This window comes from Ambystoma mexicanum, chromosome 3q (genome assembly GCF_040938575.1).
Source record: "Ambystoma mexicanum isolate Mex_15411 chromosome 3q, UKY_AmexF1_1, whole genome shotgun sequence".
Classification (NCBI taxonomy): domain Eukaryota; kingdom Metazoa; phylum Chordata; class Amphibia; order Caudata; family Ambystomatidae; genus Ambystoma; species Ambystoma mexicanum.
This window is the reverse complement of record NC_090926.1, coordinates 279,039,608-279,063,668: the sequence shown is the minus strand read 5'-3', so window position 1 is coordinate 279,063,668 and position 24,061 is coordinate 279,039,608. Positions and strand designations below refer to the sequence as shown.

Below are 24,061 nucleotides of genomic sequence, written 5' to 3'. Positions count from 1 at the left end.
GGGCCCCTGACCTCCCACACCCAATCACCCCAGCTTCTGTCTACCCTCAAAACTTGCCTTGACACCCCCTCTGCCCTAGAGACTCGCACTTGCACCCAACGCGGCTCCTGGCCGTGTAGCACTCACCATACCATGCACTTCATCTATTGCTCACCGACAAGCCCCAACACTCCAGCACCTACCCCCTCTGCCCTCTTCCTTGCTGCACTTGCACGTTCTGAATACTCACAAGGCATAGTAGGTTTGTCCTTTTTCCCTCCCTCTGTTTTTAATATTTTTGTGTATTTTAATGTGCTTCACTCCCTTTGCCCTGTGGGCACTTTGAAACAGTAGTACTTGCTATATAAGTGCCTAACAAGTGAACAATAAATAAATAAATGTGTCTGGAATTGCCATACATGGAAAGCCCTTTGCTGGGCAAAGTCTCTGCTTTCCTGGGCAAAACATTGGTCTGTGTATGTGGCCGGATGTGAGGGCTGGAACTGTCTGTTCCCATTCAACATCTGAGCCACAGAGTGGTCTGTATATGTGGCGGGATGTGAGGGCTGGAACTGTCTGTTCCCAGTCAACATCTGAGCCACAGAGTGTGTGTTGCTGGGCAGAATGTTTGGCCAGTGGCTGGCTGTCATCGGACAGCATCTGCCACTTTGATTGGTGCAGATCCTTACCATTGGTAGACCTGGGGTTGACTCAAATCCAAATTCTGGATAAAAGGAGGGTTCCTGCAGCCATTTTTCAGATTATCATTGGAGCCAAGACCCCTTATGAAGGCGTGCAGCCGCCCGGAGTCCAGGGGATGACACTTGCACCTGACCCGCATTACCTCCTACTAAGTCCCGGCAAAGCCCTGCTCCTCTGTCCTGATCTCAAGAAGGCCCTCATAGGTGCAGCAAGCCCTGTACTGGTGGGAATAACGGGTCTTGACCCCACGAGGATCCGTGCCTGCTGAGCATTTGGGAGTATCCCTGGACCACCCTGTGGACTGACCAGCTCTCTCCTGGGCTACCCCGCTGCAGCCGTCACCATTCTGAGTGCATCCTTTCAACTTGGGGGGATCTTTAGCTTGTGCTGCAAGTCGCCTGCTCTTGCATTTACAGCATTCCAGTCCTAACCGAAGCAGTGCAAAGCATGCTACTTTTTTTGTAAGCCTAAATTCGCCTGTTGCCACCTGACCATAGTGACTCCTGCTGCATCTGCTCCCTGGAGGTCTCCTGAAATTACCTACTACGCTGAAGTCTTCTTCCTTTCGTGCCATGGATGCCCAGTTGGCCATCTTTGGAAGAGAAAGACATGTGCTGCGATCGACAAAAACGGAACCCTGCGTTTGAAAACAAATTCTACACCTGTGACCGACCAACCTCCCTCAACCAGACCAATCTTAGATGTAAGTGGGCCCAGCGGTTTCTGGAACCTTTGAAGTGGTTTCTGAGAAAATTGGAGTAAGGGGGATAAGTTAATATACCTACCTCCATAGGATATTATGGGTGTGAAGTCCTGGCCCTATCTCTCCCTTGCCTGATTAAGATTGGTGGTGGTCTGGTGAACGATCCCTCTGGGCGGCTTCCTTTGCGTGGTGGGTTTGGGAGAGAATATTTTCCTGATTTCTGGAAAACTTAATCACAACCACTGGCCAGCATAACCTGTGGATCTGGTGATTCTAGGGCACTCAGCCCTATTAGATCTTAGGGCTGGACTTACTAAAGGTTACAAATCTAATTGTAAGATTACGAATAAGTGTTTCTACTATATTCTTCTTCTTGATTACTTACTTGTGTTTTACGGGTTTAAATAGGTTTGCCAGTAACCCGCTGGTAATCCCAGATGGGATACCAGCAAACCTACATACTGTTTCTGCCGTCTGATATCCCGCTATTACTGGGATATTACCGGCAGCGGAAAGGCCGCTCCATGGTACTCCATGGAGCGGATTGACGATATTACTGGCACCAGTAATATTGGAATTTTTTGCCAGTGGAGGCCTGATTTACCTCCAGCTCTAGACTGGAGGTAAATCCGTGACGCCCACCAGCAGAATTCTGGTGAGTTGTGGTTTTGGCGGTGTGGTAAAAGTGCCAGTAACGGATTTACTGGCATTTCTACTGTACCGCCAAACCTATAATGACCCCCATTGGCTTTACCCTACCCAGGTACTGAAAGTATTGCTTTTGATTATGCTAATTGATGCTTAACTGTCTTAAAGGTAAAGTTCAGGGGTTCTGTTCAGAACCCCCAATTGTGGATGTTTATATTTATATATGATAATAGTTGTGTGATAATACATACCAAAGGTTTTCATTGCTTATAGAGACAGAGAGAAAGAGAGTGAGAGTGTGTGTGTGTCTCATTGTAGCCCTTGATCACTTCCACACCACTCCTAAGTCGAAGCCTTAGTGCTCTGCTACCATAGCTTCACCAGTCTTGGCTAGACTTCAGTATCTTTCCTTTCACCATAATTGGTTGGCCTCTCAGAATACACCCCGAGGGTTGATTCTGAAAATCCATCTTAATAATCTTCACTGTGGCTTTCGCAGAGATCCAGAAATGCAGCAGCAAAACGTCTTTTCGCAGAGATCCAGAAATGCAGCAGCAAAACGTCTGTCATGGTTTCAGGCAAGTCCTCCCTTTCAGTGCTTTGGGATCAAATCCCTGTTTTCCACCACGTACTGTTGCAGATTGGTGTTTCATATTTCTATACCGTAGTTAAGATCTGACCCTAAACCTCCAATCGCCACTAATGTACAATTCATAGTTTTGTTGCACAGTCCATCAGTGCTGCTGGCCCACACTTGGGCTTACATGGGCATCTTCAAAGGGGATCTCAGGGGATGTGGATTACAGGAGAATAGTAGATATCCTTCATCCTCACAGACATCTGATTAGCACCTTTATGGGCTCTTGGACAGAGCTTGTGTCTGAAATGACGCTCTGACGCTACATGGTCTCTCCTAGTCTCGACCCAATTACACAAGTGCAATACAGTAGAGTTGACTGGCTGCTAGATTTCCAAAAAACTAGAGACTCCATTTTAGAGCCCCCAGGAAGAAAAGGGCTTTCTGTAAGACAAACCAATTTATACAGCCACTGTTTTAAAGTACACTGCCACCAACCCGAACCAGTACAACTGTTAGGGCAAGCGGTTACTTGGCCAGGGAGACTAACGGATATCTTGGTGGTAGCCTCAACCTTTGGGGCCCCTATTGGGTGCACAAGGGTTCACATAGATATAAGAGCTATGCCCCAAGTGAAATCTGGATGGAATTCACCAGGGAAAAATAGTCCAGTTGTCACACGAATTGAGCAAAATGTTCAGGCGGCCCACAACACGGGCAGTTTTTTTTCTGCCTAACAGCCTGCACATCGAGACCGTTTTATTTCAGCTTAATAGTGTGCACATGAAGCCATCACTGAAGTTGAGTAATCATATTCGAGGAAGATGGTATCAATCAGAAAGAACATAATCAAAGGTAAGTAATCTGTCCTTATTGGGGTGAGCAGCACATGCCTGTTTACTCCTTTAGCTCGTGTGTAGGCGTATCCAATGACCTTTGGGGTATACTCTTCGCTTTTGCTTCTTTCCTCCTGCTGCATTCAACTTTATTTTGTTTTTCAGATTTTGTTCCTAGATGCGTCGTATATGCTGTCAAACCCTTCACCCAAATCTGCTTCAGTGACGCCGGAGAAGGAGCAGCCCGTTGGGTCCACTGGTGCCATCGTGGATGAGCAGCCTTTACCTACGATAACTAGCCCCAATGAAAACTTTGGAACTGAGGTAGCCTTGTCAAGTCTGTCTTTAGAATACATTTTATTTTAAGTGTTGCATCAGGAAAAAAACAGGTTTCACACAAAGTGGGACTCCGATCATTACAAGGTTGGTGGTATCTCGCCGGTAAATCCGGCAGGATACCACCAATATGGTAATACCGTTAGCGGCACTTGGAATGCTAGAATTACCGGCAACAGTGGTAATTCCCCCTTCCATTGAGTCCTATTGGGGGAATTGACGCTATCACCGGCCTTCGTTTGGTGGTGGGGTGCTGGAACTACCAGCACATCGGAGCTGCTGGTAATTCCAGCCACCCCATCATCAAACTTGTAGTTTGGCAGTGTGGGAAAAGTGGCGGTAATAGAATTACCACCACTTTTTTCCTGCATCGTCAAACTTAGTGTTGAGTAAGAGTTGACCTCCATATTATCAATGTGCTGACTCAGTTTACTGCTTTGGCAATGCACAGTCAAATCTGCCCCTCTGTTATAACATATGGTTAAAACTGCCTTATTAAGAGGTTGGCGGTAACCCGACGGTGCGACCGGCGGGTTGCCGCCAACCCTGTAACACCGAATTTGGCGCCTGACCACCCGGTGCCACCGGGACAATAAAAGTCCTGGCAGCGTGGGAAGTCAGGCACCGGATTTCATAAGTCCCCATTCCCAGGACTCTATGGGAGAAGGAAGACAGAAGCACCGGCACCTTTGGGTGCCGGTGCTTCCGTGACGATTCTTCCTACCGGGGCCGCTGCGCCCGGCAGGGTCACCTGCCTGGCGCAGCGGCCATGACAGGCAGACTCGTAGTGTGGCGGTCAGAAACAAGGGTGCCGGTATGCATGTAATTATTAGACCTGCTATACATATATTCTCTCTTTTATTGGAAAGAAAAATTCCACATGGTTCTAAATCTGTCCTGAATACATTGCATGCTCACTTAAATAGTCTCTTTTCTGGGCTGAATGTTTCTCCAAATAGCTAGTTTACTGCCGATAGTATAGTTCTTAATGGGATCCATTTCATCCCTTTATCCTAAATATCTTTCAATCTCTCGCTTTTTCACATGTTTAAATGCCTTTCTTGCCGTCGGGTCATGCACATTTAATGCCTTCTGTGCTCCACAAATTATCTGCTCTGCTGCTGTACTTTTTCCCTTTACTCTGAAATCTCCTCTACTTTAAAGCTGTCTGCTAACTCTTGCACTTTTCTTAAGAATCTTACATGTGAGAATCTCCCCCACTTTTCTTGATGTTTCTCGCTCCTTTTCCTTTCTCTCTCACCCTTCTCTGAAATGTATTCTCCAACCTGTTCGTCCAAAAAGTCTCTCTAATATTCAAATGTTATTCTTATTGTATGTACTCTTACTTACTCGCTCTTGCTCCTTCCCATCTTGCTGAGAACCCTGCTTCTACAGCAAATGTGGCCACAAAAGTGCTGTTTTCATTGGACAAGCCATAGTTGTAGAAGTTCGAACACCCAGCTATGCATGCAACCCTTCAAACGCCAGCAGTTCACCCTCCTCTACTTTATGTAGATTCTCGCCGGCTCAACCCCCAGTACCAGAGCAATTGCTCTTTCTGTCCTTTTACATTTTGTTTTAATGTGCAGTCATTCATTTTATGTTTAATGATTTGAAAACCTGCCAGAAATCCTTGCTCACTATGCAACCTATCTTTCGTGCCTAATACTGTAAGGCTGTGATGGGGTCAGCTGTTTTACTGTGTTAGCTTCTAGGAGATCGACTCGACACGCTGCTGATCTGAAGAACAGCACAGCCTCATTACTTTTCCTCCATACCTTTGCAAAAAGTTTAAAGGCCCTGCTGCTCCAGCTAAGCTCAACTCTGGGTTGCCCAAAACTCCTACCTGCATGGCCAAGAGCTCATATCAGAGTGTGTTGGTGGGAGAGTCGGCGGCAATGGCATTTTCAGCCGTTTGTTTTTCTTTCCATGTTTTTGGCACCATTTGTTGGCTGCATAGAGATCATCGCCATCTGGATCAGTGCAGTTTGCTTCATTTAAGCAGTATATAGGGCTGGACTTTAGAATCCTGTTTCCTGTCATGTGACTGGAAAACCTCCTTTTCAGATATTTTAGAAGAGGAGGAAGAAGATTATGAAGATCTACCTCATAGGTTTCAACAAAATGGCTCTTTTAGGGAGACTTCCCTGCCAAAAGAATGTTCCCCTTTCGGACCATACAGAGTGATCTTTGGTCCACCTTGCTGAAGATATTTAAGGAACAGTGGCCTGGACTTCACACAAAGCTCCTTTGCATACCTCATGCTTCTAACAGGGCACGCCACGCCAAAGAGCTTAGCCATTCACGTGGACCTCAGAAAGCTATACAGTTAGCCTCATTACAAGCCCGTTACCATTTTTCCAAAACCAACAAATTACAAGTTTTGGCAGAATTACCATCGGCAGAATTACTGAGCACATTGCTGGAGGTAAATCTTCCACTTTTCCTCCAAAAATGGGCAGAATGACCACTCTGTAATTCTACTGGTGGTAATTCTGCTAAAAATCCCCATTGGAGTCCTATGGACTCCACTAATGGGGACTAACACCACTTTACCACCACTTATAAATGCATAGGACCGGGTGGTGGTAATGGTAAACGATTTTGGCTGTCATTCAGTAGAATTACCACCAAACTCGTAATGCGGCCTTTGTCTTTAACACTGTTGCACAAGATAGGGAATCTAAGAAAATGAATGTATGTTGGGCGGAGGTGTTGCTTTGGGTGGTTTGGCTCTTTAAACCCTGAACAAGTCTTGACTATTGTACATTATATGAACATACTTTGGGAGGCAGCAGAAATAGCTGGACAAAATGTACACAAGGGTTACAGAGCTCCTTCCCCCTGCCAACATTTACTTACCGATATGAAGAAAACTGCCAACAGCTTTTGCTGCTGGAGCTAAATACCAAAGTTTCTGTGGCCTGTTTCATGGGGACAGGTTTACTTATGTGGCAGCATTCGTGGAACTCTTAGGCCAATTTTGCTCAGGCCAATCTCTTGAACATGCCTTTTGATAACTAAGACTTCTTTGGCTCTATGGCCAACATGAGCCTGAAAAAATTCAGAGCATCTAGCACAAAAGTAAAATCCTTGGTCTGTTTTTTTCTCAAGCAGGAACAGCTTACTCTTGTCCACAGAAAGGTGTGGGCCTAGCCAAGGCCATCAGACCCATTAGCAGCAAAGAAAAATGACCTTTCATATGTCCAGTGAAAGGGGAGCTGGCAAACAAAAAACCTTTGCCACTGTCCCTTCCAGCAACCCAGCAAACAAACATAATAATTGTTACCTAAGTAGTCCATTAATAGCCTACGGGGAAAGGATTCATCTGTTTCTGAAAGAATGGCAGGATATTTGGCGACTGCTGGCTGTTTCTACAAAGACCACCCCTAACCCCTGCCTATACCTCCTCCAGAAACACTCCCGATTCGCAAAATATCTCAGCTGCTTCTCAAGGGTGAGATGGTGCCTGTTCATTCTTGATGGAAATCAGATGAGGCTGATATTCATGTCCCTTCCTGGTTCCAAAGAAAGACTGGGGCCTTAGATCCATACCAGACGTGTGACTCCATAACAGGTTCGGCCAAAAAGACAGGTTCAAGATGGGGACCCTAAGGATCATTGAGGCTGTTGGAATGCACGTACAGTGTCCCAGCCGGGCAAAAAGGTACAGGTTGTGAAAAACCTATTAGCACAAACTATAGTGGTAGCCGAATGAGGTTTGTGCAGCAAAAGGAGCATGTATTGTTTTTAGTTAGGTTTGACAAATATTAGATACTCACATATAGCAACACAGATATAGCAACAAAATGTATTACTGTTGTGGTTACAGAGGTTATAGATAGGGCAGTAGTATAAGCCCTGTGTTTAGTTGTTATATTCAAAGGCATGGGCCGACGTAAGGTGTGCCGGAAGAGCCGAGGTAGGGGGAAGATGGAGTCAGAGAGGTGCTGTGGTAGAAGCGAAGTCAGTGTGTTTGCATGGAAGAAGTATCGCCATTTTGGAAATTGAGGCCTGGTACATTATGAACAGAATAGTATGCATGCCCTGATGTGAATCTGTGGCTTAAAAGCGCATCCCCTTTCCCATTACCTAGGAGAGACTCTTAGGTCAGAGGCACCCACGGTACACAGATAACCGCTAATTGTATCCAGCTGCAGGGACTGAACGTGGTGGGAATGGAATGCAAGATGGTAGGGATGCGCTCTTTGAAGGACAGACTCATGAGAACAGAGCATAAGGTTTTGAGATGCCAAGGGGCCATGTAAAGATTTAGAGCACTACTGCCATCCCAAATGAATGGCCATCACACAGGAATTGCAAGTAGGCACAGAACCTGAACAAACAAATCCCTGAAATTCCGACACAAAAACGGTGCCCCAGTCACGTCATTACTCAGTGTAGTGCAGCGCTGCTCCCATATTGTGCAGGCTGTTGACGGAACCTCATATTCGAGGTGCTCGGGAGAACGCATAGATGCAAATGCACCTTTGCAGGAGAAAACAACAGGGGAGGGTGTGTATGTGTAGAGGGAGTTGATGGTGAGTGTGAGGGGTGTAAAAGACCATTTGGCAATACTTAGTAGTTTTTATATATAGAAGTGGCCAGAGATAATGTACTTGCATGGTTTTTGTTACACCAAAGGTTTCACATCGCTTATTCTGTCTTGCAGTGGTGCAATGTGCTGACTCTTGGAAGTTGATTTACACCACATTTTTTCCTTGTTGGGGTTTATGACTGCATTTATATTCACATAATGTTTCGTTCTTTGACATAGCCCTTTCACATTAAGGTTTGACCTCTGTTTTTTATTTTAGGTTGTTTTTAAGTTATGTGTTTTAGTTGGTGCAAGTTTTTTTACTACACTTTTCCATATTCACTAACGTGATTTGCTTCTGTGATTGAGGGTGGGTGTTGATTGCTCATTTGCTATCCTAGTTCAGCTGTTCAGATTGGTGTTGTATGTGGGGTTGTTTTCTTTCTTGAATCTAGTTATATATTTGTGCACTGTGAGGCCTGCAGGCGATTTGGCGCTCTATCAAGAATCAAAATAAATAAAATAAATAAATATACAGATAAGTGTTCATATGTCTGTTTTCTTGTCTGTTCCCTCTTTTTTCTTTCTTTTCTCCTTTTTTCTTATTGTTTTGTGTTACTTGTGTGCAGTTATTCAGGAGACTCTTAGTGAGTCTTTAATGCAGTATGTTGTATGCATTCTAATTGACTATTTGTTCACATGGACGGTAATGTGTGCTGTGGGGATTTGACTATCAACATCTCTTGCTGAAGTGAGCAGGATGGCTGCTAGAATGTGTTTTTTCAGTTGGAATGTAAGGGTATAGCCCAATTAAAAGGAGACAAGTATTTACTTTTTTAAATAAGAAAAAGTCAGATAAAGTTTTTTTGCAGGAGACTCATTTGAAGTTAGATCAGGAGGACTACATCTTAAATAAGTTATATGTGAAAGAGTTTTTGAGTACCTTTGCAGATAACTCTAGAGGAGTCTCCATACGGCTTAAGAGGGGCCTGAGATACACGGTTGTGTGTGTGGATATTGACTCAGTTGGGAGGTATGTGGCGCTTAAATTACATGTGTAAAACAGATGCTTGATGCTGAGGGAATATTTATGGGCAATGTCTCACAGGCTGATTTATTCAAGAAATTGGATGCTTTACTGGACACACTGGGTGATGTGGAGATTGTGATTGGGGAGACTTTTATACTTCCCTAGATGTGAAGATGGACAAATCAAGTGCAACTGGTTCCTATGCAGAGGCAAGAGCCAGAAAGGGACTCCTGGATCTTTTGGATAAGTGGGATGTGTTGCAGGATTTGAACCCGGGCAGCAGACATTACACTTTTCATTCAACACTGCATTGAACCTCTTCACGGATCAACCTTTTTCTGGTCAGCAGGGGTCTTTGTGGGGATTCAATGGCGGTTGAACACGCAGCTGCTTTCTGATTTAAATTGTGTTAGACATATTGAAAGTGCAATCTCTTTGTTTTTGATGGATAATCAGGAGTCAGCGGACACCCTTTCTGTAGTCTGGGATGCTTTGAAGGCCATGTTGCATCCTATAATGAGAGGCAAAGGCTGAAATAACTGATTAGATTAGAGAATGAGTGCAAATGAGCAACCGAGCATTAGAATGGTTCCCCAACTGCTGATAATATGTCTACTATGTTGATTGCCAAACGCTCGCTGGAATGTGAATTACACTTGAAGGCAGAGAAAGATTTATTCTACACTAGGCAGGTTTTTTAGGAGTGTGGTGAGAGGTTGGACACATTGTTGGCGTGGCAACTAAAACTAAAGGAGAAGGGAAGGCAAGTTCTCTTTATTATAGAAAATGAGGGATCAGTCTTGAGAAGGAATGAGGACATGTGTGTGGTGTTTAGACAGTTCTATGCCTCTTTATACACTAATGGTGGGAATTTGTCTGATTTAGACATTTGTGAGTATTTGCATTAAATAGAAATGCCTAGTTTGGATGAGCAAGATAAGTTGTGTTTGGATGCGGAAATAACCACCCAGGAGGTTGTGAATTCTATGAAGACGATCGCGTGTGGTAAATGCACGGGACCGGATGGGTTTCTGATATCTACAGAACTTTTTGTCATGTCCTTGCCCCCTTTCTAATGCAACTGTATATGGAGATTGTACGCACTGAGACAGTTACTGACTCTCCCATAATCAGTTATCCGTAACCGGGCACAGATCATTCCGATTGTGGTAACCTCCGCCCTGTATCGCTTTTGAATGTGGATGTTAAAACTTTGGTGAAAATCTTTGCAAGAAGGCTAAATGGTTTACTCTCGAAGTTGGTTCATAAAAAACAGACAGGGTTTTGTTTACAGTAGGAACAGTTACGATAACTTGCGGGAACTGTTGGATGTCATTTATCTCAAAGGACACTTTGCAGATACCTATGCAACTGTCAGTATTGACACAGAGAATGCATTTGACAGGGTGAATTGGGAATCCCTTTGCAATGTTTTCATCAAAGTGAACCCTGGTTCACATTTCTTGCAACTTTTTAAGGATTTGTATAGCGGAGCAAGAGCTGCTGTGGCAGTTAATAGTTGTATGTCGGAGTATTTTGAAATCTGTAAGGGGACTCGCCAGGGCTGCCCTCTGTTGCCTTTGTCATTTCACTTATTTATAGAATTGCTTGCTGTTGTGCTTAGGGCTCACCCGGATATAAAGAGTATTCCATTTGGAAACTGTATTTGAAAGTGCTCTTCTATGCGGATGAACTTTTAGTGTTGATCTCAGATTCAGAACATTCCTTTCGGGAGTTGATGTTGTTGTCAGAGATGTTTGGGAGTATTTCTGATCACAAGGTAAATGTCTGCAAGACCTTGATCTTCCCGATCTCCCTTTCGTGCCATAGGCAGTTGTTTAATATGGACAGTAATGTGTGGGCTGATGTGGGTTTTAGATACGTGGGTATGCACGTCACTAGGAATGGTGACTCACTTCTCGAAGAAAACGTCTTGTTGAAACTCATAGAGAATGATGTTGTATATTGGAGACACTGAAATGTACTCTCTGGGGTCAAGTCAGTGTAATTAAAATAAATGACTCTACTTCTGAAGTTATTATATGTTTTTGCATGCTCCCTCTACCACTCTGAAATAAGTTGCTCTTGGATATAAATAAATCAGAGACCTGTGCATTTAGGAGGTTTTGGTTATCCTATTATAAGAGATTACCATACTGCATTCACGTTGTGTACTTTGCACCAATAGCTCACACTCGATCAGGATGATAGTGCAAGCTGGATTTGCATTGAGAGAGAGGCAATTTCTCCAGCTCCTCTTGATACCCTGTTATATGCAGATAAAAGATTACTGATTAGTTTGACTCCGCCATTTATAAAGCATGTAGTAAAGGAGTGGACGAGATGTGACGTGATATCGACTCTGTGCCGATTCTGGTTTGTGGAAGAACTTGAGAGCGAGAGCGGACAATTGCACTCTATTGTGGGTTTCATGGCAAAAAGCTGGCATTTGGGGGATTGAATAGGTCCACAATGGTGAGAATATGCTTGACTTTGAATTCCTTGAATATCATAGCTATTGTAGGTTACAGGACCTTTTTGTAGAAATATTTTCTCCCATGAATGCCATCTTGCATGCCTCACCCACAGTTTTGCATGCATCGAAAGTATGTCCCTCTCAACTTCCACTCTGTATAAGTTGATTAAGGCAACTAAATTCACTTTGGCCTCCCACTGTGGTAGGGGGAATTGGGATTCAGACTTGGGCTATAGGTTGACTGAAATTGAGTGGAACTGTGCACATGTTTTGACTATGTAGGAAAGTTCAACTGTTTTGGAATGGGGTTTTCCAACATATGGACTTAGTATTGGGTTTTTCTCTACCCTGGGTTCTGCTGGTTGTTGTGCTGGGTTTAGTTCCCTCCAATACTGGGTGTTCTGTCTGTAAGCTTTTCTGGGTTTACAGAGCACTTTTGGTGGATAACAAACAAATCTTGACGTTCTGAAAGAGTGACACTAGCCCCTCTGTTGATGATTGGCTGCTGGGTGTGTCGCTCTTTTCTAGGAGAATGCTTTTAATGATCTGTATGTCTAACTGCGCTATTGCCTACCCCTTTTTGTCTATTCTCTTTCCTATGTATTTGCTTGCTTTGTTGATCTAATGCATATACTGTAACTATTTGCTTGAGATGCTTGTAATTTACTTTGTTGCTTCCTTTGTGTTCCTTTATCTTTAACATTATTTAAAAAAATGTTTTTTAAGTGGCCAGACGGCCGCCTCCGCTGAGAGGAAAGATGACGTCACGGTATATTATGATGTAAAAAAGAAGAGAGGAAACAGGATCTTCTCCATTGTGGAGAAAAAGCACTGTTGTAAATATAATAGAGGTGATGTCCATTAAATGGAGGACCTGGGATCCCTCCACTCGGCAGAAGTGAGTGCGAGGAGGTAAATTTCCTCTTCCTGAGGAAAGATCGAAACCATTTGTAAATAAGTGTGATTTTGTTGTGTAGGGTCCAGTATATAGCAGATCTGGGATCCCTTCATCCGACGTAAGGAGGGAAATTCCCTCGTCTTGAAGAGGAGACTGAGGAAGGGTCTAAAACATTTGTATATAATTGTGATAGTATTAAAGGAATAGTGCGCTCAAAAATATTATTGCCTTAAAAGATGGGCAATAATCCAAAACATACATTAAATATATTTTTTATGAAAGTTCCTATGTAAACTTTTGAGCAAACGAGGCTCAAAGCGTTTACATAGGAGCATCTATTTTGCCATATCAGGCAGCCTCCTCAGCTCTGCCCTGGCGGCACTAAATAAGCAGCAAACGCCCCCTACTGGGAGCTTTTGCTTTCTGCAGCCAGAGCAGAGCTCAACATGAGCTGAGGAGGCTGCCTTCACTTTCATTTTATGTTTTCGGTGCTCCCCAAGCCCAGGGGAGCACAGAAAACATAAAATGAAGGCAAAAAGCAAAGGCGCAGCAATTACAAATACAACGTGGGAACCCAGGAGACTCAAAGTGAAAGCCGCCACAGGTAGAAATACAACGCAGTTGTATTTAAAAACTCTGCGGTTCGGAGGAGCGCGAGAAACTTAGAAAGAAAACTGCAGCGTTTTTAAATACAACAATGTTGTATTTATGTTTGCGGTAGCTTCAGCTTGGAGCCCAGGGGCACAAACATAAACACAATGTTTTAAAAGCTGCCGTTTTCTTTCTAAGTTTTCTGGGAGCTTTTATATTTGCAGTGCTTATTTAAAAAAAGAAATAAGCACTTACCTAGATGCAGCTTTCCTGCCTGCATTCTCTAGTCTCTGGCACCAAGGAAGCAAAAACCACCCAGTGGTAGATTTTGTTTATTACAGCTGGCTGGCTTTTGCTTCATTAGTGCCGAAAGGGCAGCACAGGATGTTCATCCATTTCCCAAAATGGATGCCTTCTAGTGCTTCAAATTCTTAAGTTTGAGCTTCATTTGCTCAAAACTTTACATAGGGACTTTGTTTAAAAATGTTTTATATATTTTGGTACAGTGGACGTCACACTAGGGATAGTATTACTGGCACGCCCTAGTTTGATGCCCCTTTTCGAGTTTCGAAAAACAAACTAATGCTCTGCAGCTTCCACTAGATGTCGACCTTTGCACAGCATGTGAATCTAAGCAGATACAAGCATCAGAAATACGATTACGGTGAGTAATGTATCCCTTATGGGCCATCTTTTTAGCCAATAACATTTTTGAGCACACTATTCCTTTAAAAAAGGAAGGATCATTTGACCATGTCGAATGCCTTTTCTGCATCGAACGATGCCAGCACTGCAGCGTCCCCTATCTTAGACACTTTTAAGTGGCACATCCTCCTGATATTATCACATGTCTGGCGGCCTTTTATGAACCCAGTCTGATCTGGGTGAATCAATGTTGGCATGAAATGTTCCAGGCGATTTGCGAGAATTTTGGTATACATCTTTGCATCTATGTTCAAAAGCGCAATAGAGTATTATGAACTGCATTTGGCTGGGTCTTTCCCTGGTTTGGGGAAGAGAACTATCTTGGCTTCTTCCATGGTGTCAGTTATTTTGCCCAATATAGCAAACAAGTTATATAGCTCCGTGAGTCTGGGGGCGAGGATCGTAAAAAACTTTTTGTAAAAGGAGGGGGATGGGGGTACCCATCTGGGCCTGGTGCCATATTTACCGGGAGGTTCAATATTACATGTAGCACTTCCACTCGGGTAATGTATTTCTCTAATTTTTCCCTGTCCTGTGTGGCGATGCTTTGTAGTGTAGTTGACTATAAGTAATCATGTTGAAGTGTTTGTCTGTGTAATCCCATGAATAGAGGGATGAGTAAAATGTGTGAAACTGTATAGCAATTTGTTCCGATGTCGTCACCCTTTCACCCATTGGGTCTTCAATCCCCAGGATTGTTTGGTCTGCGTGTTTTTCTTTTAATTGTCTGGCTAATAGTTTGTCAGCTTTATTAGCTTTATATCATATTTCTGCCTGAATTGTCATTGAAGCTCTGGGCCGGAGTCCATCTCCATTTCTAGCATAATATCTCTAACTTCGGCTTCGAGGTCTAATTCTATTTTTCTCCTAAGCCTCCCCCTGTGTGCGTCTGCCGCAATAATCCCCCCCCCCCCCGGGAGTTGCTTTGAATACATATGAGGCCACTTCCATCTTGGTTTCTGCACTGATGTTGAGTGTGAAGAATTCTATAATTTTGCGTTTCAGATCATCGCAGTTGACCTGATGCCTTAACAGTGCACTGGGAAATGACCAGCTCCAAAGCCTGGATTGTGATCTGGGAACGTTGAGAGTAAGGGCTATCGGGGTATGGTCAAAGATCGTTATAGTATGGATATATATCTGTGTCAGTCTCCTCATCAGCGTGGCTGATGCCCAGACATAATCTATCCTAGAGAAAGATTTATGGACATGTGAATAATGAGTGTATGCGATTTCGTCGTCCCGCAGTGATGTCCAGACATCCCAAAGTGTACGTTGTTCAAATCTTGTGTTAAGGGTGTGTGATGCTGGTGGTTGGGCATATTTGGTTTTAGAGCTCCTGTCCCGGGAAGGACCCCATGCAATATTTAGGTCCGCCAGCAATATTGTGTCGCCTACGCTAAATTGTTCTAATTTCGAAAGGACCATTTTCAAGAACCCCTCTTGGCCTGAGTTTGGGGCGCAGACGGACGCCACTGTAAGGGTGAGCAAGCCTAGCTGTAGGAGAAGGAAAATGTATATACCCTCTTTGTCTGCCTTTGTCTTCAAAATTGTTACCTGCGAGCCAGCTTTAAATGCAAGGAGTACCCCCGCTTTTTCTTCTTGGAATTGGCTTGCAGAATCTCAGAGTATTGTCTGAGTTTTAATCTGTGTCTATCCTGAATCTGGATGTGGGTCTCTTGAAGTGCGATTAGATCGTGTTGATGTATGGACAAAAGGCGCTCTAGTTTTTCCCTTTTGGCGGGAGCATTTAAACCCCAAATATTAAGTTTCAGGTATTGGAAGATATGTTGGTTTTTGGGTGTATATACCTATGGATATCCTGGTTAACTGTGAGCTCGATAATACCTTGAAGGTGACCCACATGTACCTCTCAACCGCTCCAACAATAACAACCCTGCCCCCTATTTCTTCCCCCAGCCCCCCAACATAAAGCTACCCCCCCTGGTGTAGGCTACCCTTGCTGATCCAACCTCGGACATGGTCCTTGGAGATAGCCTACCGTATTGACCAGGAACATCAGCGCGGTGTTCTAAAACTCCTAGGATGACTATAATTAGATTCCAAGACGAACTTCGATCGTACCCCTTTCTAATTATACGAAGAATATACAGTTCGGTGTGAGTTGCCAGTGTCGCAGCATAATCTCTTTGTGGAATTTTCCTTGGCAGACAGGGCCTGCAGGGGCAGGTGATCCAGGGAGTTTCTCCTTCTTCTTCTACTTGTGCGTTCTTTGGTTGTCCATTCCCAGGATCGGTGCCCCTTAGGGCATAGGGGCGGGCCATAGTTGCACTTGGGTGGTCGTCTAGTTCGATCTGCAAAATCCAGGCCCCCTCCTCCTTTGTTGTCACCCTATGTCGTTTACCCTCCCAGGTGAAAAGGAGACTGAATGGGAAGGCCCACCTGTATGAGATCTTTTTGACTAGCAGATGCTCCAGTAACCCCTGCATTTCCCTATGATTCTGTAATGTCAGTTGGGACAGGTCCTGTAAGAGCTTAATTTCACTACTGTTGTAAGTGATCGGTGTGGCTTTTCTTGCCGCCCTCAGGATCAGCTCTTTTTGTGGATAGCATGCCAATGCGGCCAGAGTGTCCCTGGGGCGTGCCCCTGGGTCTTTGCGTAAGGGACCAACCCTATGGATCCTGTCGATTGGAATCTCCACCTTGGCGCCTTCGTTCAAAAGGTCCCTAAAGATACTTGATACTTCAGCTTTAAGGTCAGTGTCACTGACTGTTTGGGGGAGGTTTCTGATGCAGAGGTTAGCCCTCCGTGATCGGGTCTTCAAATCTTCACATTGCAGTTCAATGTTGTGTGTTCTTCTGGCTAATGCTCCACCAACTCCTCTCATTTAGAAGAGTCCAGTCTTGAAGTGCTTTTTCATTTGTGTCGACTCTTTCCTCGAGGGAGGATACATCTTTCCTCATTGCTGCCAGTTCTGACTTAAAGTCACTTGTGAACATGTTAAATTGCACTTGCAATGAGGTGGAGAGCCTCTCCTGGAATTCCTGATAGCATTGCTCCATATCTTCTTTGGAGGCGGCCAGGTCTTGATGTGGCGTACTGAAGAGAGCACCCGCCGCGTCCAATGTGAGATCCGGGCCGGGGTGATTCCCTTCTGCCTTTAACCAGCACTCTTGTAATAGATATGCCTTGGGGATTGACTGTTGCAGAGGTTTCGGTGCTGTTTGTACCATTTTGCTCCTGGCATTGGCCGTATGTGCAGTAGAGAGTCGTTGCTGCCCTTTGTTGTTCACGTCCCCCTGCTTCCAGTTGATCTCTGTGCTATGACCCGGCCCTTCTCCTATGCGTGGTTAATTCTGTATCTACTTCCCGGAGGCCCAAGTGGGGGTGGGGGTGGGGGGGTCCACTGCATTGTACCTCCTTAAGTATGCTGGCCGTCTAGTGCCCACTGGCTCTGTTTGAGACCGCGTTGGTGTCTCCCTCTATGCACCTGGTGCCCTGTGTGTGAGCAGAGCCGGGCTCCCAGGCTCCTTTTCCACTTACCTTGTAGAGGTATGGTTGTGGGTGTTCTTCACGCCGCCATGGGGGCAGCTGAGCCCTGGGGCCTGGGGCTGGAACTGCACCGGCGGTCTAAGAGCAGCAACTGCTGGTGTCTGCCTTCGACTGTTCTGTTGTTCCCCCGGGATGTGCACAGTTGGGGTGTGAAGGCGGGGGTCTCCGTTCATGCATTAAGCACCCAGTGTGCCGGACACTTTCTGCCGAGCCCAGGGCTATGTCCGTCCACTTAGCCGGGTACGGGAACGGGTCTAGAAAATCCGATCCCTCTTGTACGACGGTGTAGTATGTGCTGGTTGGTTGGGTGCTGCCTCGCAGCTCGCCGGAAGCCTAGGCAGCTGCGCGTTGCTCCCACCACAGAGAAAGTGTAAAATGTGTTTTCCGGTGCTTTGGTGGTTAGCAGTGTTTGCGAGGGACTGCCGTATTTTCCCCGGCTCCGGGCTGGCTTGTGCATCTGTTATGCAGTTTGTGCTGTAGCTGCAAGCTAAATTTCTTTCCTTTAATGGTTATTTCTGGATTTCAAAGGTTTTGGGACCCCCCCTACAACTTTGCCTCTCCTCACCAAGCTTTGCCGTCTACACTTTTTTGCAATGATTTGTGATGATTTGTCGAGCGGCGCCAGTTCAAAACCACCCAAAAACCGCTCTGTCCGCCCGTTCCTTGCCCTTTCCTTTCCTCCTATTTCCTGGACTTGTGTGCTAGTTGCACCTTTCCTAGTTCCCTGGATTCCTGGACCCGCGTCCCGGAAACTGAACGCACTCTGGAGTCGGAAGAGACTCGGGCAGCCTTGTTCAAAACCAGTTCCGTCCGCAAGAAGACAGCGACTAAGGACTCCAGCAAAGAACGGACCCAGGTGAGAAGGGGGGAACTCCTTGACAGTTTGAGACGCCACCGACCGAACTCGATAGCGACATGGAAGCCGCTGTTCAGGACCTGATGCGTCGCATGCAAGAAATATGAACCGAGGTCCAAAATCTAAAGGCGGAAAACGCCACACTCAAACAATTGGTACTATCCCGGGATTCGGCCACAAAAGAAAGCGTCTTGTTGGGCGGCATTGTTGACAAATACGATGGGTCGGCAAAAACCCTTCGAGGATTCATGGATTCATGTTTGGTCCACTTTACATTTAAGCCTTATTACTTTTCGACTCCCAGGGCTAAGGTGGGGTTCATAATTTCCCACCTTTCTGGGAATGCCTTAACCTGGGCTACACCCCTCGTTAACTCCGGCGATCCCTCCTAGATGACTATGATGGGTTCATACAGGCCCTTAAAACATGTTTGATTGCCCTGAGCAGGTCTTTAGTGCCCAGGAACGTCTGTTAGACTTTCAGCAGGGTTCCCAGGATATGCTCACTTATGTGACCCGATTCAAACAATTGGCTAAGGAAGCTGATTGGTCCTCTGAGGCGAGTTTCACCCTGTTCAGGAGAGAACTGAATGATGAGATTAAGGATGAGTTGGCCAGAGTGGCTCGACCAAACTCATTCCAGGCACTAATGGACCTTGCCATGCAAATAGACTTCCGTATCCAGGAAAGAAAGGCTGAAAAGAAGAAATCCAGGGAAAATCCTTCCAAGGTGTCCTTTGAGAGCACCATCAGAACAGACACAAACCCAGGCTCAGTCACAGAACCAGAACCCATGCAGATAGGAGCCTTCCGTGGACCCATATCCCCGCAAGAAAGGGTGAGAAAGATTCATACGGGGTTGTGTATGTATTGTGCTTCGGACAAACATTTGGTTAGGGATTGTCCTCTAGCCTCCCCTCAGCGTTCGGGAAACGCCAGCTCCCGATCCTAGATGGAGCAGAGCTTCGGGAGAGAGATGTTTGCTCCACATCAATTCCATCCTTGAACTCTCCTGGACAAAACAAATTGGTCATACTACAGGCATTTCCATCACCCTCCAAGAGCAAGACCTATCCCATTTTGGCCTTGGTAGACTGCGGGGCTATGGGGATCTTCATTGATCATGATTGGGTTGCTAGTCACCAGATTCCGTGCGAGACACGAAGTACCTTGCAGCCTGTGGAAGCCATCGACGGAAGACCCCTCACTTCAGGGTCCATAAGCCTACAGACCAAGGAGATCCAGCTCTCAATAAATCACCATCAAGAGCTGATTAAGTTCGACATCATTAGGTCAGCCCACTACCCCATGGTATTGGGTATGCCCTGGTTACAAAAACACAATCCGTATATCAACTGGACAGCAGGATCACTATTCCTAGGCTCAGAGTTTTGTATGTCTCACTGCCTATTCCTGGAACCTTCATTAACACCCCCTAAGGAACCGCATAAAGACCAAGAAACACCACTCCTGGTTTCCAATATCATACAAGTCCCTGAGGCCTACCAAGGTTATGCTGATGTGTTTTCGACTGCCATAGTCCAGGCCTTACCCCCACACAGGCCTGAAGACTGGGCAATAGAAACGGAACCCTCAGCAGTGATTCCATTCGGCAGGATGTTCATCCTTTCTGAACCCGAAAAAAAGGCCCTCAAAGAATACCTGGATACCAACCCTGAAAATGGCACCATAAGACCTTCAAAATCTCCAGCAGGTGCTTCTTTTTTCTTTGTTCCCAAAAAGAATACCCAGGAACTCGGACCCTGCCTCGATTATCGTGGGCTAAATCAATGCACCCTCAAAGACCGATACCCACTACCCTTGATTTCAGATATCTTGGAAGCCGTAAGAGGTGCAGTAATATTCACCAAGTTGGATCACCGGGGTGCCTATCATTTGATCCGTATCCGGGAAGGAGACGAGTGGAAAACCGCCTTTAGAACACCCTTTGGCCATTAAGAATACCTTGTCATGCCCTTTAGACTAGCTAATGCCCCGGCATTCTTCCAACGTTTTATGGATAGGGTGTTCTCTGACATGTTGTTCCTCTTCATCATTGTATATCTGGATGATATATTGATATTTTCCAAAGACCCTCAAAAGCATGAAGAACACGTAAAGGCAGTACTACAAAGACTCAATGAACACCATCTCTTGGCCAAACCCGAAAAATGCTTGTTTCACGTTACCTCTGTTCACTACCTAGGATTTATCCTTAGCCCAGAGGGAATTGGTATGGACCCTTCAAAGGTAAAGGCCATTCTGGCATGGCCTGCTCCCACATCCGTGAAACAAGTTCAATCCTTCCTGGGACTTGCCAATTTCTACTGAAAGTTCATATCCACCTTTTCTGAGATTGTTCAACCGATCGTTGCTCTCTTAAAGAAGGATACCCCTTTTATCTGGTCCACACAGCAAGACACAACATTCCATCGTTTGAAGACTGAGTTTACACAAGCTCCTATTTTAGCCCAACCCGACATAAGCCGACCATTTCTAGTGGAAACGGATGCCTCTAATTACGCCATAGGAGCTGTGTTGAAACAGAAATTAGAAGATACACTGGAACACCCCCTTGCTTATCTTTCACGAACCCTGACTCCTAGTGAAACACACTACTCTATCCTGGAAAAGGAATTGTTAGCCATCCGCCAAGCCTTCACTGAATGGCGGCATCTACTTCTGGGAGCTAGACATCAAGTCCAAGTCCGTACGGACCATCGGAATCTTCAGATTCTACAGTCATTGGAATGTAGAAATAGTCGTCAGGCGCGTTGGGCCTACTTTTTTGCCCAGTACCAGTTCCACATCACTCATGTCCCCGGATCACATAACCTGATTGCTGACGCCTTGTCTCGACGTCCTGACTACGTAACCACTGAAGATAAGGCATATCCTAAGATGTTTTCCCCCCACGATCTTCGTAGCTCAAGCAGTCAACCTCCTGGAAGAAGTCCAAGCACAAACCCAATCCTCTGAGTTATGGAAGGATATGTCAAGGAAAAATCAATGGAATCTAAGATCCACGGAAGGATATTTATTCAAGGACAATGCACTGCTCATTCCTACACAGAAATTACAACAGAAAATAATAAATCTCTGTCATGACACACTTCACTCCGGGCATCGTGGAATCACCAATACCCTCCGTCTTATACAGAGACAGTTCTGGTGGCCTAAGATGAAGACTGACGTACAGCACTAACTACGTCCAAGCTTGCATTGTCTGTGCTCAAAATAAGCATGATAACAAGAGACCGGCGGGTCTTCTACTGTAACCAACACTGCCAACTAGGCCATGGGAATTCATCACTACAGACTTCATTGTGGAACTACCACCATCTCGAGGATACACTACTATCATGGTTACCATAGACTTGTTCACTCATATGGCTCATTTTATGCCCCTCAGTAAACTACCATCCTGCTCCGAACTAGCTGGAATCTTTCTGGAACACATATTCCGCCTGCATGGACTTCCTTCCAAGATCATATCTGATAGAAGACCTCAATACGTCTCACAATTCTGGAAACATCTCTGTCGAATTCTGGGAATTCAACATGCCCTCTCTTCAGGGTATCACCCCCAAACCAATGGAGCCACAGAACGTGCGAATCAGACCCTGGAACAGTATCTTCAATGTTTCGCCACCAAGGTCCAGGATGACTGGTCACTCCTGATACCCGTTGCTGAATTTGCCTACAACAACTCTGAACATTCAGCGCTCAAAACCAGTCCTTTTTATTGTAGTCAAGAGTTCCATCCATCGGTTTTACCCTCTATTCTTCCTCATTCTACACCGATACCTACTGTTGACTCCTGGATTGAAACCCTCGTCAGCATACACCAGGAGGCCAAGGAATACTTAGAGAAGGACAGAACGCAGACCAAGAGATATGCGGATTCCAAAAGAAGGCCAGGCCCCTCTAATTTATTTATTTATTTATTTTTACATTTGTAAAGCGCCACGCAGCCCAGAGGCATGGGGTTGCTGTTGCAACAAAATGACTTAGTTACAGTGCAGGGAGGGGTAGATCGAGGGTGTTACAGCAAGATCGTAGCTACCCCTAGCCTGGGAAAAAGGACGTTTTGCCTTTACAGAGGTTATACAGTTGACCGGGCCCAAATGGGGTTTATACAAACAGCATAGTTTTTATTGCTTTCCTGAAGCCCAGGTGGGATTTCATGCCTCCGATCTCAGTGGGTAATGGGTTCCAGTTGGTGGCGGCGAGGACTGGGAAGCTAGCGCCACCTGCTCTGGTTCTGATGCTTTTTGGATTTGCTAGGCGGTTAGTGTGGCTAGATCTGGTTGGTCTGTTAGAGGGGGGACCAGAGAATCTCTGAGCAAGGTAGCGCGGTGCTGTGTCGTGTCGACATTTGTGGGTGAGTGCCAGTGATTTGAAAAGGATCCGTTCCTTGACCGGCAGCCAGTGGATGGATTTTCTGGTGGCTGAGATGTGGTCTCTTTTTGAGATTCCCGTGGCTGCTCTGAGGGCATTGTTCTGCACCGTTTCAAGTTTTTTAATGTTTTTGGCTGAAGTGCCTAGTAGGAGTGCATTGCAGTAGTCTAGGGTGGAGCCTATGATAGCTCTTGCGATGGTGAGGGAGTTTTCCTGTGAAAGGAAGGGCCTTGCAGCAGTGATAAGTTTTGAGTGGTAGGCTGCTGCTGAAGAGATTGCGTTGACCTGTCTGTCCATGGTGAGGTTTGAGTCCAGGTAGACTCCAAGGGTTTTGACTGCTTTGGAGACCGAGATGCAGCAATTGTCGATGATGAAGGAGTCATATTGGGGCCCCATTTTATTGATTGTGGCTGTTGATCCGATGATGAGTAGCTCTGTTTTTTCGCTGTTGAGGCAGAGCCAGTTTTCAGCCATCCAGGTTTGGATGGTGGAGTAAAAGGAGATGAGGGTTTTTTGGTCGGCTTTGTAGTCTCCGGTGAGAGGGATGATGCAGTCGGTGACCAAGTATGGTTCTCATCAAAATTACTACCCCGACATCTACAACCAAACAAATTTGCCCCCCGGTACTATGGTCCATTTCCCATCAAGGAAATTATTAACCCTGTCTCATACCGGATCAAACTACCAGACTCCTGGAAGAAAATTCATCCAGTTTTTCATACCTCCTTATTGAAACCCTACATTCCATCCTCCCGGAAATCCTGTAGACCTCCTCCTCTGCTGGTTATCAACCAACTGGAATATGAGGTAGCCCGGATTTGCGATTCCAGGTATAAACGGGGCCAGCTTCAATACCTGGTTGAATGGAAACCATACCCTCCTAGTGAAAGAAAATGGGAACCTATTTCTAATATCAAGGCCCCTCGGTTGCTCAGAAGATTTCACCTCATACACCCGGGCAAATCTGGAGGAAAGGGTCTTCGGAGGAGGCATGCTGTCATGAACTACAGAACACGTCCCTTTTGGACTTCCTGGTCCTTGTCACAACAGGGCTTGCACTCCATAATAGTCGCAACATGGTCGTCCAGCGTGAAACCCCTTTCTCGCTCCACGCGCTGGACGTAACGTATTCTATTAATAGACCACGTCTTCCGCGGCTCCGGGCGTCTCAATGCTATTGCAAAGTAGCGATCCGACGTGTGTCCCGTAGCTCGCAGTATTCTTTCCTTGTATCTGTCTATCTACCTGTTCCTTGCCCCTTCCTTTCCTCCTA

At 45.5% G+C, this 24,061-nt stretch overlaps 1 protein-coding gene across 1 annotated transcript in view; it reads left to right on the top strand.

Annotated features, from left to right (window-relative positions):
• Nucleotides 1-24,061, top strand: part of ESYT1 (extended synaptotagmin 1) — a 1,383,482-nt gene that overhangs the window by 630,806 nt on the left and 728,615 nt on the right. The window contains exon 17 of the mRNA XM_069653762.1: nt 3,611-3,769. Coding sequence (XP_069509863.1) covers nt 3,611-3,769 — 159 coding nt within the window. The remainder of the gene's footprint in view (nt 1-3,610; nt 3,770-24,061) is intronic.